The sequence below is a fragment of the Urocitellus parryii genome, chromosome 5 (assembly GCF_045843805.1).
Source record: "Urocitellus parryii isolate mUroPar1 chromosome 5, mUroPar1.hap1, whole genome shotgun sequence".
NCBI lineage: Eukaryota > Metazoa > Chordata > Mammalia > Rodentia > Sciuridae > Urocitellus > Urocitellus parryii.
The window spans coordinates 175,848,561-175,865,507 of NC_135535.1; the positions used below are offsets into that span (position 1 = coordinate 175,848,561).

The following is a 16,947-nucleotide window of genomic DNA, read 5'->3' on the forward strand; positions in this document are numbered from 1 at the left end:
TCAATAATTACTTTAATTGTAAATGGATTAAATTCTCCAATCAAACGACAGAGTGGAGGAATGAACTGAAAAGAGAAAACAATACCCATCTATATGCTGCCTATAAGAGAGTCATTCAGCTTTAAGGACAACACATTGACTAAAAATGAAGAAATGGAAAAGATACCCCATACAAATGTTAAACAAAGGAAAACAGAGGTAGCTACTTATAGCACATAAAATAGAGTATGTCAAAAAGAATAACAAGAGGTAAAGTTAATTATATGATAAAGGAGTCAGTACACTAAAAAGATATAGCCATTGTAAATATATGCTACCTGCATCAGAGCACCTACATATATAAAGCAAAAGAGAAACAGACCTGAAAGAAGAAATAGTAGTATAATAATAGTAAGGAACTTAGACATCCTGCTTTCAACAATGGATAGATCATCAAGAGAGAAAATTAATATGGAAATAGAGGATTTGAATGACATTATAGATCAAATAGACATAACAGAATATTGCATCCAACAGCAGCAGAATGTGCATTCTTTTCAAGTATACATTCTGTGAACATTATCCTGGATAGATTATATGTTAGAACACAAAACAACTCTTAAAAAAATATAAGGAGACTGAAACCATATAAGTATCTTTTTCAACCACAATGATTTAAAATTTGAAATGGTATAAAATTTGAAACTTGGAGGAAAACATATAACAGCAGGAAAATTGGAAAATTTACAAATATGTATACAAATACCGGGGTAGGGAGGGAAAGGGAGAGACAAAGAAAAAGAGGAAAAATATAAAAGATCTCAAATAAGCAACTTAACTTTAAGCCTCAGGGAACTAGAAAAAGTTAGCAGAAGGAAGGAAATAATAAAGGTAAGAGCAGAAATACATGAAACATAGACAAGAGAAATAAATTATCAATGAAACGAAGAGTTGGCTTACTTGAAAAGATCAACAGCATTGAAAAATCTAAAAAAAAAAGGAAGAAGAGACTCAAATAAATTGTAAATGAAGAGCAGACATTATAACTGATACCACAGAAATCTAAAGAATCATTTAAAAACTATGAAAAATTATATGACAATAAATTGTATAACCTAGAAGAAATGGAAAAGTCTCAGAAATATAAACTCTACTAAGACTGACTCAAAAAGAAATAAAAACTCTAAACAGACTAAGAATGAGTAGGGAGACTGAATTGGTAAATAAAAACCTCCTAACAAAGAAAAGCCTAGAACCCAATAGCTTCACTGGTAATTTCCACCAAACATTTAAAGAAAATTTATCTTTCTCAAATAGTGGAAGAGGAGAGAACATTTCCAAACTAATTTTATAGGGCCAGCATTACCCTGATACCAAAAGCCAGAGAATTGCAAGTTAAGGTCAACATGGACAACTTAGCAAGACCCTGTCCCAAACTAAAAAATAAAAAGGGGAGGAATGTTGAGCACAATGGTAGAATCCTCCTGATTTCAATTCCCCCATCCTGCAAAAAGCAAACAAAAATCACCTTGTATATATCTTAAAAATCTTGAAAAAATTAAACTCCAATACCTGATGTGTTAATTTACTAAAATCTTTCCAGAATGCACTCTGTCAATCAAAGAATTGTTTTAATGTAGTAATATTTGCAGAGTCCCAACAAGCAATCTCTGTGAAATATTGGTAACAATATTTGTTGAGCCTGTGAGCCAAAAATATGCTAGTATGTTAAAAGCTGGGAACCTCTGAATCTATCCTCAAAAACCTTGAAAGATAAGAAAAAAGGCTAGCCCAAGATGCTTATATTTGGTTTCCACCTTAATAAAGAGTAATTATTTCAGTAGCTCTAGTAGAACATGTTCCATTCAGATGCTGGACAACAAGGAGGCACTTTAGTAGGCCTTCAGTTGCAGTCCTCTATTATAGCCAAATCTACTATGGGTTATAATATCCTAAATGGTATACAATTATGGAATTTGGTGGGGGAGATACCAGGGATTGAACTCAGGGGCATTCAACTACTGAGCCACATCCCCAGACCTATTTTGTATTTTATTTAAAGACAGGGTCTCATGAGTTAATTAGTGCCTCTCTTTTGCTGAATTCAAGATTCTCTTGTCTCAGCCTCCTGAGCCTCTGGGATTACAGGCATGCACCAACACATGCGGCTCAATTACAGAATTTTGAAAGGAACAAAATGTATTCATTTCTGCCATAAAATTTATTAAGCAACTATTCTGTTCTTTGCAGAGAGTTAGGAGATGAATCTGAACAGCTTACCAGATATGATTCCTTAATCTCTCCATGTATAAAATGGGGATGAGTCCCTACTCTACAGCAATACTCAAAGTAGGTTCCTGAGAATACATAAGACAATCCAGTAAAAGTGCTGAGCACCATCTCTAGTACCAAGTAATGCTTATTAAGTTAAAATGGACCATAGTTCACAAATCCCTTTTGTATGTTCTCTCATTTTCCCTTACAACACTGTGTAAGGGTAAGATAACTAACTTGAGTGATTTTGCCAAAGCCACATAATTAATTAAAAATCAGAAAAGCCAGAACTGAAGCCTATTTTCACGGTTCAAAAATTTCTTCTTTCCAATAGTTGGAGTTAAACCATAGAAGCATCTTTTCTAACTTTGAAAAAGAAAATCTGTGCTTTCATAAAGATTATTGCAATTCCTAAACTACTAACCATAGAATTAAGATAGGAAGATAATACATTTTATTTTATTAGAGTTGTGCCTTAAAACAGTTGGTTACACCAGTGGAAATCAACCAGTTGACTAGTTTATAGATTAGCTAAGTCAAGAAAATCTATGGGCTTATATGTGTGTTTGTATGTATATATGCATGCACATGTGCTAAGTGTAACAGTAATGTGTTTAGCTGCAAGTGACAGGAAAAATTAATATGGATTTAAACAAGATAGGGATTTATTTGATTCATGAAACAAGCAATCCAAATATAAGCAGCCCAAGCTGTTGTAGAAGTTCTACAACTTCAGGAATGTTCCTGATTCCTTCCAAAGATTGCAGCATCACATCCAAACATCATATCCTCATTTCAAGAATAATAATAGCAAATGTTTTCTCTATAATACTCAACTTATACCTCATTGGCCAGAATTATGCCACATGATCATTATTTCCCATGAGAAAGTCCAGCGAAGAAACCACTTTTAACTTAGCAGCATGCCATTCCAAGTTAAATCAGAATTCTCTTAACAAAACAAAAAGGAAGAACGAGTAGCAATGCCTGTCATTCTGATATGATGTTTTCAGCAACCTTAGAAACCATATGCAGGCATTTCAATATTTATTGCTATTAACATGTTCTTCTAAAATAGGTTCTAAAATATTTCCACAGCACTGAGCTAAGATGTGGTAAAAACGTAGTTTATTCACCCACAAATGCAAATATATAGAGATAGATTTGTATATACATGCAAACATATATATGATAGATATTTGTATATATGCAAAGATATTGTATACATGCAAATATATTTTTATCTATCTATATATAAAGTTATTTGATATTTTAGGCTTGTTATGAGAGCTCTTTAAGCCCTGTTCTCATTACTTTGGTGAAGATTGGTTTACACATATTCCTGAAGGATGAGATTGAGATATAGTAAAGCTCATTAGTTAGGGTGCCACTAATTTGGGAGGTGTTCTTTAATAGTTGAGATGCAACTCTAGAGCTGTGCTATCCAATGGTGGCTATTTAGATATAAATTAAATTTTAAAAATTAAAAATTCAGTTCCATGCTCACCATAGCTACATTTCAAGTACTCAAAGACCACATGTGTGGGCCAGGGTTGTAAAGATTTATCCCATCACTGGGTATATTCTAAAAAATGAGTTGCAGAGATTCAATAGCTGCATTTTCGTATGTTGTTTTTACTTTTTAAAGAGGAAGGAACAGCGTGTGTGTGTGTGTGTGTGTGTGTGTGTACACAGAAAAATAGTTATGGAAGATTTTGTAAAGATACAGATCAGGGTATTAGTGAATACCTAAATTTGGGCAGGTTCATAGTGTTTGTTTTCTTCATTTTGCTAATCTATGGTTTCTATTTTTTTCTTTCATGACAATTTGTTGCTTTTCTGGGGGTGGGAAGTACCAGGGATTAAACTCAGGGGCACTTGACCACTGAGCCACATTCTAGCCGTATTTTGTATTTTATTTAGAGACGTGGTCTCACTGAGTTGCTTAGTGCATCCACCTTGCTGAGGCTGGCTTTGAACTCGTGATTGTCCTCTCTCAGCCTCCCAAGCCGCTGGGATTACAAGTATGTGCCACTGCGCCCAGCATGTTGCTTTCTTTTTTTTTTTTTTAAATAAAAGAATGGTTGTTTTTAAAGTAGGAATTTCAAAGTCACAATAATTATACCTAAGAAAGTATTCTCACAATGTTTTTAACAATGCCAACATGGCTAACATAAGTACATTTCCCCAAGTTTATTACTTTAGGACAACCCTCAATTGAAATGTAAAAAATAAAAAAATAAAAAAGTGTTAAAAAATGAGTTGCACTATTTCATAACTGTATCTTCCATAATAGTTATATACCATTCTTAAATGATTGCCAGAGCCTTCTTTGCTATTATTCACTAGATTAGTATTACTGTATGTAATTAAAATAGAAGTTATCTATAATTTCACCTATTCCCTTTTAATCTAGTCTTTTTCTTTCTTTTACAGAAATAATGAGTTCTCTAACTCCCACTGCCACCCTACAAAACCCTATTCCCCAGAGGTATTTCATCTTCCTAAATCTACCTGAAAACTCACTATTTAATGAGTTCAGGTTTTCCCTCTGGACTAAGAAGGTACAAAGCTTCTTCTGCCTCATCTCCATTTATTCCAAGGCTAACAAATTTATACGTGGATGCCACATTTAGCAGAGCCAAAAAGCAACTTCTCTACACCTCTGTATAGACCAGTCAAAGATCTCTGTATGTCCTGTTCCACAAACATCTCCTCTCCCTACTTGCCAGAAGTACCACATGGCTGTTAAGAATGTGTCTCTCAAGCCCACAAGTTCTCTCAGAGCTATCACACTACAGCCTCTCCAGTTCCCAAACTGGAGCATATATAAAGGAGGGACAGGGTGGTGAATTGAGAGGAATATATTTAATAGGAAGTACAAGCAAACATCAATGAGCTAGTTACAGGTGATAATGAACTTGTATAGAAATGGGTTGTCTACTCTGGTGCAGTGGAAGAAATTAACATTTCTGACTTGCCTTGTTTTGTCAATATTTAAGCATTTGTTCTACTGAATGTGACTACTTGTACAGACATACTTTTGTTTGTCTCACACATGAAAAGTGAAAGCATAAAGCATGTAATCCAAGTGGTTTCTGATCCAAGCATTTTTATAGCATATTACTAAATCTAGCTCAAAATAATAGGAAAGATAATACTTCCCCCCTAATATTTGCTCTATCAATCCAGACTCAACAGCACAGAATATCTTGAATTGTATTAAAAAATAAAGGCTTGGGCTGGAGATGTGGCTCAGCGGTAGCGCGCTCGCCTGGCATGCGAGCGGCCCGGGTTCGATCCTCAGCACCACATACCAACAAAGATGTTGTGTCCGCCGAGAACTAAAAAATAAATATTAAAATTTCTCTCTCTCTGTCTCTCCTCTCTCACTCTCTCTTTAAAAAAAAAATAAAAAATAAAGGCTTCACTTTATAAAATAACATTTGAGTTGTTATTTTATCAATGATCAGCATGCCCACCTGCTGAAAGTAGAAAATAATGGCATGCTCCTCTCTCCATGGGTGAGTATTTCAGGTTTAAGATGGAAAGTTCTGAAAAAAGAAAGGAGGAGGAGGCTGTTATAATATGTGTATACATCATTTCCCTCCAGAAAGAATTAGTACTGAAATGCTTTTGCTGGCTTTACGACACAGATTCCATACCTTTTGTTAATTAACAAGGAAACAGGCGGTGACAACAACTACATCAAAACTAGAAAGTCTTTCCAAATTGAAATCAGACTATCATTTTGAAGACAATATGGAATACTATTGTACTTATTACATTGTTTATTTCAAGATCAGCTTGTTACAAATTCTGGGTTTGAAAAACATGCAACTCCATCTCCCCATGCACTGCAACTAGGAGTTATACTAATACATGAATGTAGAAACAACAGATGACTAAAAAAAATCATATTTGGATTTGTTTTGTTATCATTCTTATATTTGAATCTTGAGTGTCCTTGATCAGAAAATTCATTCAACCTTAAGCAATGAAGTCTCACCCTAAAAATCCGAAGACCTGAATGTCGAGAAATTCTCTATTTTTAATAGGCAGCACAGTCCTTTCTTACTCCCTCCCTTCTCTTGGATCAGCAGGTGTCTCTGCCGCTCCAGTAGACCAAGAAAAGGAAAAGGAGGGGGCGATGAGAAAGGAAAGGAAACTGTCTACGTATTTTGGTGATGGAGGTGGGGGGTATTTTAATATGATTAAACTCTCCAGTTTTAACGTTCTTAACCATATTTTATAATGATCTGCTATTAAGGATTATGCAGCAGAGTTTGGGTATGTCCATCTGTAACTTATAAACGGAAAGGAACAAGGAATAGGAGGCAGCACAGGGATGGGGTGGGGGAAAGCAAACGTAGGCGCGTGGGGACGGGAAGGGAGAGGCGGATTTGGCAGTCGGAAGGGGGACGGGAGGAACAGAAATGGAAACTGTGGCCTGGCTGCCCTGCCCCATTGTGTGCGTGTGTGGGGTTGGGGCCCACAATGTCGCACTCCCCTCCTCCCACTCCGGGCTTTTCCTTTGCTGGTCTAAGCCACTAAATATAATGTACAAAAGGTCAATAGCCAAGAAAAGAAAGGCTATCTCCCGAGGATGCGCAGGCTCGCTGCCGGGCGACCAGGAATCGGCAGGGCAAGCGGCGGTCCCTGGGCGCGTGGCTTTGGGGCTTTGTGGTTAGAAGCCCCAAGACCACCAGCCCAGACCCTTGGGCCCACGGCGCTCACCCGTACTCAGTACCCCTAGGCGCCTCTGATCAGGGCGGTCGTGAAGGCGAAGCTGAGCGTCCGCCCGCCTTATGGGTGCCACTGGGGCTTGCCTCATCCCCGCCTGACCCTTTGCAGGGCTCGCCTGGTTGCCCGCGAGTCCAGGCCCTCCTATGCGGGATCCCCTCCTCGTCATTTCGGCGGCAATCTCCAGAAAACATGGCGGCCGGGCGTCGACCGCGGCGCCTCCTCTCCGGGCCCTCGAGGTGGACGAGGTTAGCTGCGGCCAGCGCCCGGGACCCGCGGCGGGCAAACCCGGGAGGGGCGGGGAAGGCCGGGCCAAGAACTGGAAGGAGCGGCGCGTTGCCGAATCCGCTAGCCAGGCGCGCGCGGGGGCGGCGGGAGGGCGCGGGCTCGGGCTCAGGCTCGCGCGCGGAGGCGCGGACGCGGGCGGGGGCGGAGCGGCAGCGGTGGTTGGAAGCGGCAGCTCAGAGCCCTCTCGCGGCCGGGGCGGCAGCAGCGCCAGCCCCAGCAGCAGTCCGGCCGCCGCCGCCGCCGCCGCCGCCGCCGCCGCCTCGCGCTCTTGCCATCCGGCCCGACATGAGTGAGGCGGAACGGGCGCCTTCGCCTGCCGCGCCGCCGGCGGTGGCGGCGGCCGCCTCTGAGGAAAAGAAAGGGAAGGAACCGGAGCGCGAGAAGCTGCCACCCATCGTGCCCGCCGGCGCCGGCGCGACGGCGGTAGGTACGGGGCGGGGGCCGCGGGCCGCCCCGACGGCAAGGAGGGAGGGCGGTCGGGCGAGGGGCGCCCGGGGCCCGCATCTCCTCTGGGGTGCCCGGGCGCTGCCCCCGGCCGATGCACCTGGGTTGGACTTCGTTGGCCGAATTGAAAGAGTTGCGCCTGGTGGACAGCCTCGAACACTTGGCGAGCTGCACCTTTCACGCTCTGGAAATGTTGGGGGTGGCCGGTTCTGATGGACCTTTTTGGTTATTTTCTGGGGCTTAACCCCCTAGCTCCCTGCACACACGCGCGCGCGCGAGCACACACACACACGACACTTTTGTCTAAGGGCATGACATGCATCCTGGAGTGGCATTATCTTTTGGATGAACATACATGTCAGGCAGGCAGGAGTGGGTTTTCCACGGAGCTGCCTGCCTGCCTGCCTGCCTGCCTTGGAGGTGTGGATATTTCGCTCTTTTCTTTCCCTTCCCCCTTCCGATTGAACAGGCTCTGCCGCGAGTTTCCACTTAATTGTGACCTTTCCGTTGCTCTCAAGGTAGTGGGAGGTAGATACATGGATGATGGTTTTATTTTTCATATGGTACAGACACGTGACTTAAGTGGGGGGAGGCCTTTTGAACCTTTTATTTAAACTCAACTTGCCTAAGCTTGACAGAGATGATTTCCCAGCCGGATTTTCGGAAGGGTTATTTGGAGAGCGCTCTAGGGCTTCAAACTACATGTTGCCAGATGATGTCATGGGACAGCCCCCTCTCTCCCTTTTCCCGATTTGCGCTGGTAGTTTTGACTCTGGTTACTTTTGAACACAATAAAAAATTAGCCTCTCGTTTTGAGATTTATGTTTGACATAATATTTAAATACTTTTTGAAAGTTTGCTTTGATATATTCAAAGATTGTGATTTGTCATGCAACTGTGCGCGACAAAATAGTAAAAGTTTAGTGAACATTATACATTCTTTATTCCTACTTGCAATTAATTTCTGAAAACCTCCCTCTTAAATGACTAAGAACTTACTAAAATAACTCACTCTTCTTTAAAGTATTAGTACTGGAATAATGTTTTGATTTGATAAGTTTTTGAAATGTCTCAGGGCTGGGAAACTAGAAATTGTTAAAAACAACTTTGTTAAGTCAATGTGGCAAATCGTGAACAGTAATGGTATGAATTTAAAAGCATAGCTACAATTGGACCTGCAATTAGGGATTACCTCGGGAAATGTTTCAAGGAATTTGTCACTCAACTTCTTATATACCTGATTCCTCCTGGTACACTAGGTTTTTAAACCTTGTATTGGAAGTTCTTAACTCACAGTGTTCCAACAGTTCATTTCTAAGGTGGTTTGTTTAAAACAATAAATGTATGTGCTTATACAATTATGTGAATGGGTTTACTTTCTGAAGTAGACACCTTCCCCCAAAACTATTTATCTTATTGTAACTAAATTTGAAGGTTTGGAATAAAAATGTACAGAAATTGATAAAATGTGGTTGCAGGTATATGTTATCTGAGGCCCACATGGCTTTGGAATTTGTACATTTTCAGATTTTTAGGAAGGTAATTTTATATATATATATATATATATATATATATATATATATATATATAAAATATCCACAGTGAGGCTTCCTATATTCAAACATGTTAAAAAACTGCAAGAAAATGTATATGTGTTCACCTTAAATGGGATAAAGTCAGACTCATGTCAGTTCAGGTCAGGTTTATGCTTTGCAACCTCAAATGAGTTGCAAAAATATTTCTTCTTCAAGAATTTGTAGAATTTAGTAATTGTGAAAAAAAGTGTTTATGGATTTGTACTACTAGTAAAAAAAGAATACAGTTCAAGAAAAAAATTGAAATCTTGAATTAAACTTTGAAAAGACATAGGTTAGAGTAGAAGAAGAGGGGATGAACAGAAAAACCTTAGATTCTGAAAGCAGTTTCTGGTAACTTATAAGGACTTTCAGTTTTGGTACCATTGTGTTTTGTTTTGTTTTAATGACAGTTTATAAACAGAATTTATGACAGTTTATTGTAGATTATGTGTTTGTCTCAAAGAGAGATTGTCAGAGCTGTAATTCTGAGTTATATGTAGCAGTGAAAAGCCTAAGTCAAGAAAATATATACTTGGTTCTTCCAGAAGTCAGGAAAGCCAGGATAACTGGGATGATGAATGAAGATTACCAGTGGATAGGGAAGGCCTTAATATGTGTGTTTGGGGTGGGGGGTTCCTGATGTGGTAGGGCAGGCAAGGAAAGATATTTTGCAGCCTGTTAGGTTTTTTCAGCCTCCTTCTGGATTAAAATAGAGTCCCTGGGAGTTTGTTTAGGAATCTAATTGTCATCAATAACTTTTTCTTTAAGCCATTTTAGTGATTCTTCCATTTTACCCCAGGTTAACAGGTGTCTTTTCTATAGGTTGAGTTTATGACTTAATTCAGGTGGCCCTGTAATAGTGGTTTTTTAAAATCATTGTACCACATTTATAAGAGTAGAAAACAATTTAGAATGAAAACTCAAAAAAAAATAATAGTAGATAGTAGACCAGATTATGAGGACACATCCTTAAGGTTTAAAGAAAAGTGTAGGGGTAGGAGAAAGAATACTGGAAAGGGTAATGATAGATTCTAAAACCCTTTAAGTGTGAAGGAAGTGCATTCTAACTAGGAGGTTCCTAACACAATGGTCTCAAATCTGACCAGAGGGTTACTTTGGTGGTAAGTTAAGGTCCTGATTCTTGCATCTCACCCTGATGTACTAGTTTTCAACCTTTGATGCTCATTAGACTCACCTGGGAAACTTTTTAAAGCTATTATTATTCAGACCCAAATGCAGGCTTTTAAAATCAAATTTCATGGGGATGAAGTTCAGGCATCTAAAAATAAATCCCATGGTATAGCTAAGATTTAAAATTGATACTGTATGTACTAAATTTGAAGCTTCATGGGTGAGGCCCAGGAAAATGTATTTTTAACTATAACCCACTACACCTCACCCCACACATCTCACAAGTCTATTTAGTTCATGGAACAACATTTGAAAAGGATTGGGGAGAAGTTTGGATTAAGTGAATGAGGCACAGTAGAAACCAGTTGCAGTGTGGGAATTGAAAAAAAAATGGCAAAATGGTTCTAGTTAGAGATGCTCAACAGGCTCAAGATAGAACCCTCACAGAACTATCAGTGTTTGAGATTTGGTCTTGCTACTGTGAAGAAGTGATGCAACTCCACAGAGTCAAGGAGAATAAAGAATTTGAAATAATAAATGTATATGGAAAAACTGATGATAGTTAAGATTAGAGTGAACCAGAATAATATGAGTTAGTTGCTGATACAGATATTATGGAAAAGCAGTGAATGGAGAAGGAGAAAATGCAGGAGGGCTATAAATAACAGTGGCAAATAAGGACAAGTTTTGACTGTTTACTTGAACATTTAATCAGGTGAACAGGAAAAGGGAGATTCTCCATAGGATAGGGAATGAAGTGGGTTCAAGAAAGAGCTACTTTTTACTTAGGTGAAGGCAAATAGAAGAAACCAGTTGTGTGTGTGTGTGTGTGTGTGTGTGTGTGTGTGTGTGTGTTGCTGAGGAGTGGACCTAGGTCTTTGGGCGTGTGCTCTTTACCACTGAGCTATGTCTGTAGCCCTGGCTTAAGAATTTTAAAGGGAAGTTTGCCCACAAAGGGATGGTCAGGAAACATGTCAAGTAGCTACCAGGTGAAAAGAGCTTGAGTAAGAGCATAAAGTTGTATACAAATGGGGTTGGTGGGGCTCTTCAACCAAAGTCTAACTACTAGTTATTGAACATCTATTATGTAGATCTTTACCCAAGATGTTGCAGAAAATGGTTAAAAAAAAAAAAGTCCCAGGGCTGGGGATGTGGCTCATGTGGTAGTGGGTTCGCCTGGCATGCGTGAGGAACTGGGTTCGAGCCTCAGTACCACATAAAATAAAATAAAGATATTGTGTCCACCTAGAACTAAAAAAATTTTTTAAAAAAGTCCCTACCTCAGGGTATGCAGGGCTAATGCTTGAAAAGCAAAACAGTATGTAAAATCCACAGTGAGCTATACAAACAGTTTGCCCTATAGGAGGTCAGAGAAAGGAGATCAGTGTTGGTAGAACTGTGAAGAAAGGCCTTGAAGTAAAGGTAATTCTTTAAACTGGCTGGCCATTGAAGGATGATAGGCTTTGGATGGGCAAAAGAAAGTGGGCCAAGTAATCCAATGAGGAAAACAACATGAACAAGCCTTAAGCGGAAAAATTAGAGAGCCATAAAGCAAGCCCAATGGAAACATGCTGGGAACTTGTGGGAGGTAAGTGAAATTGCATGGGGGCTGGAGCCAGATCACTAGGCAGAGAAGTTTGGACTTTTTTTCCCCCTGTGGTTAATGGGAAGCCATTGGAATTCTTTAAATAGAGGAACAACATGATGAAATCAGTGGTAGTATATAGTTAAACTGGAAGAGAGGAAAAAGAAGTGAAGAAAGGAACTTTGTGGTTCATGCCTGAGGTGATGAGTACATCCCCGAGAGTAGTGACCAGAGATGAAGTGTAAAGATGGAAGACTCCACACAATATGGAACCTAACTGGATAAGAGAAAGAGATTCTCAAGTTTTCTAGACAAATTTTCTCAGAAAAATATTTATCTAAAAAGACAATAGCATTTCAAATCTGTGTATGTTTGTGTGTGTGTATATATATGTATGTGTTGTGTATACTTACCTAAATTCTTCCCAGATAGGTCTTTGGAACAATCTATGGAAAATCTTCTGCCCTTTCTTAATTATGTTCTAAATAAGAAAAGGGTGGATATTATGATGACAAATATGTTTTCAGGTATTTCATTCATATATATATATATATGTGTGTGTGTGTGTGTGTGTGTGTGTAATAATAATATCTGTTGAGTACCTACTCTGTGCTAAGCTTTTTCCCATGTGTTCTGTCATTTAGTCAGAAAATGCAGATAACAATCACTCAACAACCCCTTTTCACAGAAAAGGAATCTGAGAATCAGATTACGTGTTCCTTACCAAAGGATAAAGTAGCTCTTAGGGACAGAGGTGTTTATAATTGAGATTTTTTTATTAAAAAAATGCTCTTTCCCCTGTTCTGAACACTATCTGTGGTCATAAGTATAAGAACCATGTGGTGCAAAGAACCTCCATCTATAACAGTACTTATAGTTCAGGAAAAAGGATGTAGTCCAGTAACATATTTGTTCAAAATTTTGTTACCAGAGTTAGAACTGTTGTGGAAGAGAAATATATTTTCTAGGATTTCTGATCATTTGGTTTTAATATTATTTTATTTATTTTTATGTGGTGCTGAGGATCAAACCCAGGGTCTGGGACATGCTAGGCAAGCACTCTACCCCTGAGCCACACCCCAGCCCCTGGTTTTAATATTATAGTATAAATATATAGCTAAATTCTGTGTAAAAAATCATATAATAAGCAAAAATAAGTTGAAAATCTTAAAAGATAAAAAGGGAGGGCTAACACTAAATACATACATACCTTGAATTTGTCTAATTTGGGTAGGTTATAAAGTGAGTTTTGTGGGGTTTTTTTTTTCCCCTAGCTGCAAAGCCATATGTAGTTTTCTTCTTAGTCTCCCATTCATTATTAATCCAGGATGTTTCACACAAATAATTTGACTGTATTTAACAATTGGAGGAAAGTGCTCATTATAAATTGTGAACCAGAGAACCTCTAAAGTGTCAAATATGATACTGCTTTGCTATTGTAACTCTTTGTGTATAAAATGAGGAAAATAATAATAGAACCCATACAGGTTATATGAGAGTAAGGTAGATATGAAGTCTAAATTAATTAATACATATAAAGCATTTAGAAAAGTCTTGTGCAAAGCAAGCCCCTCAGGTGTTAGATGATATTATTACATACAAACTAATATCTATAGCTAAAAATCTGTTTTACGTCGGCTAACCCTTTCTGCTTCTGTCCTGTGGCATTGGTACTTTCCTTCACAACCTTTTATATTCAAATTAATTTGATTTTGATTCACATGTTTTTTATTAAAGAATGACAAGAGCCAGGCATGGTGGCACATACCTATAATCCCAGTAGTTGGGGAGGAAGGCTGAGACAGGAGGATCATGAATTCAAACCAGTCTCAGCAACTTACCAACATCCTGTTTTAAAATAAAATATTAAAAAAAGGGCTGGAAATGTGACTCAGTGGTTAACACTACTGTGTTCAATCCAGGATACAAACAAACAAAAAAAACCAGCAAGATTCTTAATTGGTTGCAAAACTGTAACTGCATCAAGTATGCATTCCAAAAGTAGTATTTTACTATAGAAGCATAATCTCTTGATGCAGTTTCATCTTTTTCTGTGTTGCAAAATAAGTGAATAAAATCTCTAATGCCATCTGGCCTTCCTGATGGTAATTAACACTGTTATTTCTGAGCTTCCAGACTAATATCTGTAGGCTTAATTATCAGCTATCACTAAGATCAATTGCATTCTGACTTTTTTTGGTGACAGAATTTTTATTTCAAAATTCACATCCTTATTTCCTCATTTCCTTTGAAAGGTATGATTTATGTCATTCAAAGAAAGCAATTCCATTTGGGCTGGTGCTATTTAGTTTGGGAGGGAAGTTCACACCTTGAAAGTAGCTGACTTTTCACATCCTAATAGAAGGATGTAAGGTTAGCACTTTTGATTTGGTAACCCAGCATCCTAATAAGGAACTGTGAATAAAAATATAAAAAAGGAAATATCTGTACCAAATAACAAGACTAAAATAATTTATTTTGTGGATTCTAAATATAGTTGAGGTGTCATATACGATACGCCCTTGACTGGTAGTTTAGGTCAGTTATTCTAAAAGCTGGCAAAGTGAGGTATCTTAAAGTTTTAAATTTTAACTTAAAACATATAGCTGTATATTTGTTCACCAGTCCTTTGCTTAGTATCTCAGGAAGCTATCCACTCTTTAAAAAAAAAAAAAGTAGTTTTTATATCCATCATAGAACTGAACTCATTGGTGGATTTTGCATACATAGAAAGTCAATATAAAATATTTTAGTTGAGAGACTTCAAAATAATGAGATATTCTAGCTTAAACCTAGAAAAAAGTATTTTAAGAATTCATGGGGAATATTTAAAATACATAAATCTGGAATAGTAAATAGTAGACTTGACTTTAGGCAGAGGCTGACAATGAATTGAAACTCAGTAAGTTCAATATTGTAAACAGCATAAACATTTTATGTAGTAATTACAATAACTAATTTTGCATTGTTCATTTTATTTGTTTTATGAGTTGTGGAGTTATCATGACAAGCACGGCCATTAATTCAGAAACTGGTAAGGGATTGAAAAAGACAAACTCCTGTATAGAGAGAAAGCTGGGACCAGGTAGGACACCGTCTCTGATGGAGGAACATGACCCAGAGCTAAATTAGCACATTTATTATAGGTTTTATCATCAAAAAGTTGGGAAAGTTTCTGCAAAGCGGGCAGACTGAAGGATGCAGCACTGGTGAGACATTAGGGTTATCTTGTTAAGCTCAGAATTCTATTTCCCCAGGAGCTGGTGCCTGAGCTCAAGATCCAGACTGATATAACTCCATACCTTTGTACAGGGTTTCGGCAGGCCAGGTGTCACTATAGTAACCCAGTAATCTGGAACTGCACCTTTGCACGGGAAGTTTCCAGCACAAATGCAACCCTGAGGCAGTCAAAGCTCACAATCCAAGTCACCACTCTCCACATGTAATAGTCTCTCATTTTCATTATGCTTCAAACTTATACCTGAAATAGCTCTTGGCCATTTTGTTCTTGCTAGGCCCAAGCTGCCATTCCTCATTCCCTCTACTGCTCTCTCTGTTCAGGCTTCATTTCTTGCATTAGAGCTGGTTTAGCTTCTAGTTTTACTCCTTTCACTATATTCCCTAGACTGCTACTGCAATGATTTTTTTCTAGAATACAGATAGAAATATTATGTACCACTGTCTTATTTATCTCTTTTCAATTTTTTCTTTTACCTTCATGAATCTGCATATAAATCTACTAGAGATTGGAATTGATAGTTGTTGAATAACCATTAATTGAATTATACTTATTTTTTATTATTTGGAGATTTTACAAGTGAACTAACCAATATTCTTTGGAGCCATCTCTTATTAAGACAAAGTGAAGGAAAGGATAGGGAAAGAAGAGAATTGAGTCTTTTGATTGATAGGCTATCAGAAGTTTTTCTGAAGTACATTTATTTTTTGTGCATCTGTTTATTTCTTCTGGTTAGGTGAGTTGTTCCTAAAACTATTAAATATCATTCAATGATAGTACATCTATGAAAGTAGAGAAGATAATATCAACCAAAAAGGGTTGTTATGAAAATAGACTGATGTATTTAACATACCAACCAACATGGTAAGCCCTTAATGAGTGATAGCTACTATATCTAGAGACACTGTGGATGTGATAATTTAAGAGTACTGACTTCATGGTCTTTAGACTGGGGTTTAAATTCTGGCTTCCCATTTGTTAGCCCTCTGAACTTGGGCACTGCATCTTAATTTTCCCATCTGTAAAATAAGATATAAATAAATATTTCACAGGAATATTTTAATGTATTAGTATATTAGAAGATATAATAAGCACTCAAAAAATGATTTGTTGTAGTATGTAGTTATCATTATAATAAACATTTATAATAAAAAGTACCCATTATGTTGTAGATTCTGCCCAAGATCCTAGATGATGCTGTCTGTAATTCTGAGATTTCAGATTTATATCCCACATCTATTATATGACTACTTCATTTCATTTAGATAGTATGTTTTACTTTTATAGGCTGAATTATATAGACAAATCCTAATGTAAAAATATTACCTCAGACTTCACTGAGCTTAAATATAGCCAAGAATCAAGAAACAAGCAAAAGCAAATAAAACAAATAGCACAGATATCTACAAAGTCTATGAGTAGCCAAAGATGTCACACACATACACACACACACACAAATTTATACCTATATACTTATGGAAGTATCTCTCAACTTCTTGTTTAGTGCCCACATTTCTGTTGCTTGTTAGCCAAGTGACTTTTGGTGAGTCTTAGACAATTTCAATTTCCTCATCTGTGAAATAAGAGTTAGCTACTGTTTTTTTCTTTTGGTACTGGGATTGAACTCAGAGGCACTTTATTGTTAATGGCAAGATTGCAATAAGTCACCAAGTTGATCTTAAAGCAGG

At 37.9% G+C, this 16,947-nt stretch overlaps 2 protein-coding genes across 7 annotated transcripts in view; one reads left to right on the top strand and one right to left on the bottom strand.

Annotated features, from left to right (window-relative positions):
• Nucleotides 1–7,087, bottom strand: part of LOC113188834 (uncharacterized) — a 74,195-nt gene extending 67,108 nt beyond the window's left edge. For both annotated transcript variants that reach the window (XM_077798685.1, XM_077798686.1), the window contains exons 1-3: nt 6,991–7,087; nt 5,736–5,807; nt 940–966 (exon numbers count right to left, since the gene is read on the bottom strand). In XM_077798685.1, the coding sequence (XP_077654811.1) occupies nt 940–966; nt 5,736–5,807; nt 6,991–7,087 (196 nt within the window). The remainder of the gene's footprint in view (nt 1–939; nt 967–5,735; nt 5,808–6,990) is intronic.
• The window catches only part of Hectd2 (HECT domain E3 ubiquitin protein ligase 2), a 65,522-nt gene continuing 54,876 nt past the window's right edge, over nt 6,302–16,947 (top strand). Inside the window, exon 1 of one of the 5 annotated variants that reach the window (XM_026397346.2) lies at nt 6,302–7,244. In XM_026397346.2, the coding sequence (XP_026253131.1) occupies nt 7,143–7,244 (102 nt within the window). In that variant the 5' untranslated portion in view covers nt 6,302–7,142. Of the gene's footprint in view, nt 7,245–7,466; nt 7,708–16,947 lie in introns of those variants that run through there. The other 4 variants (XM_026397349.2, XM_026397344.2, XM_026397345.2 and 1 more) reach the window with 4 other exon arrangements.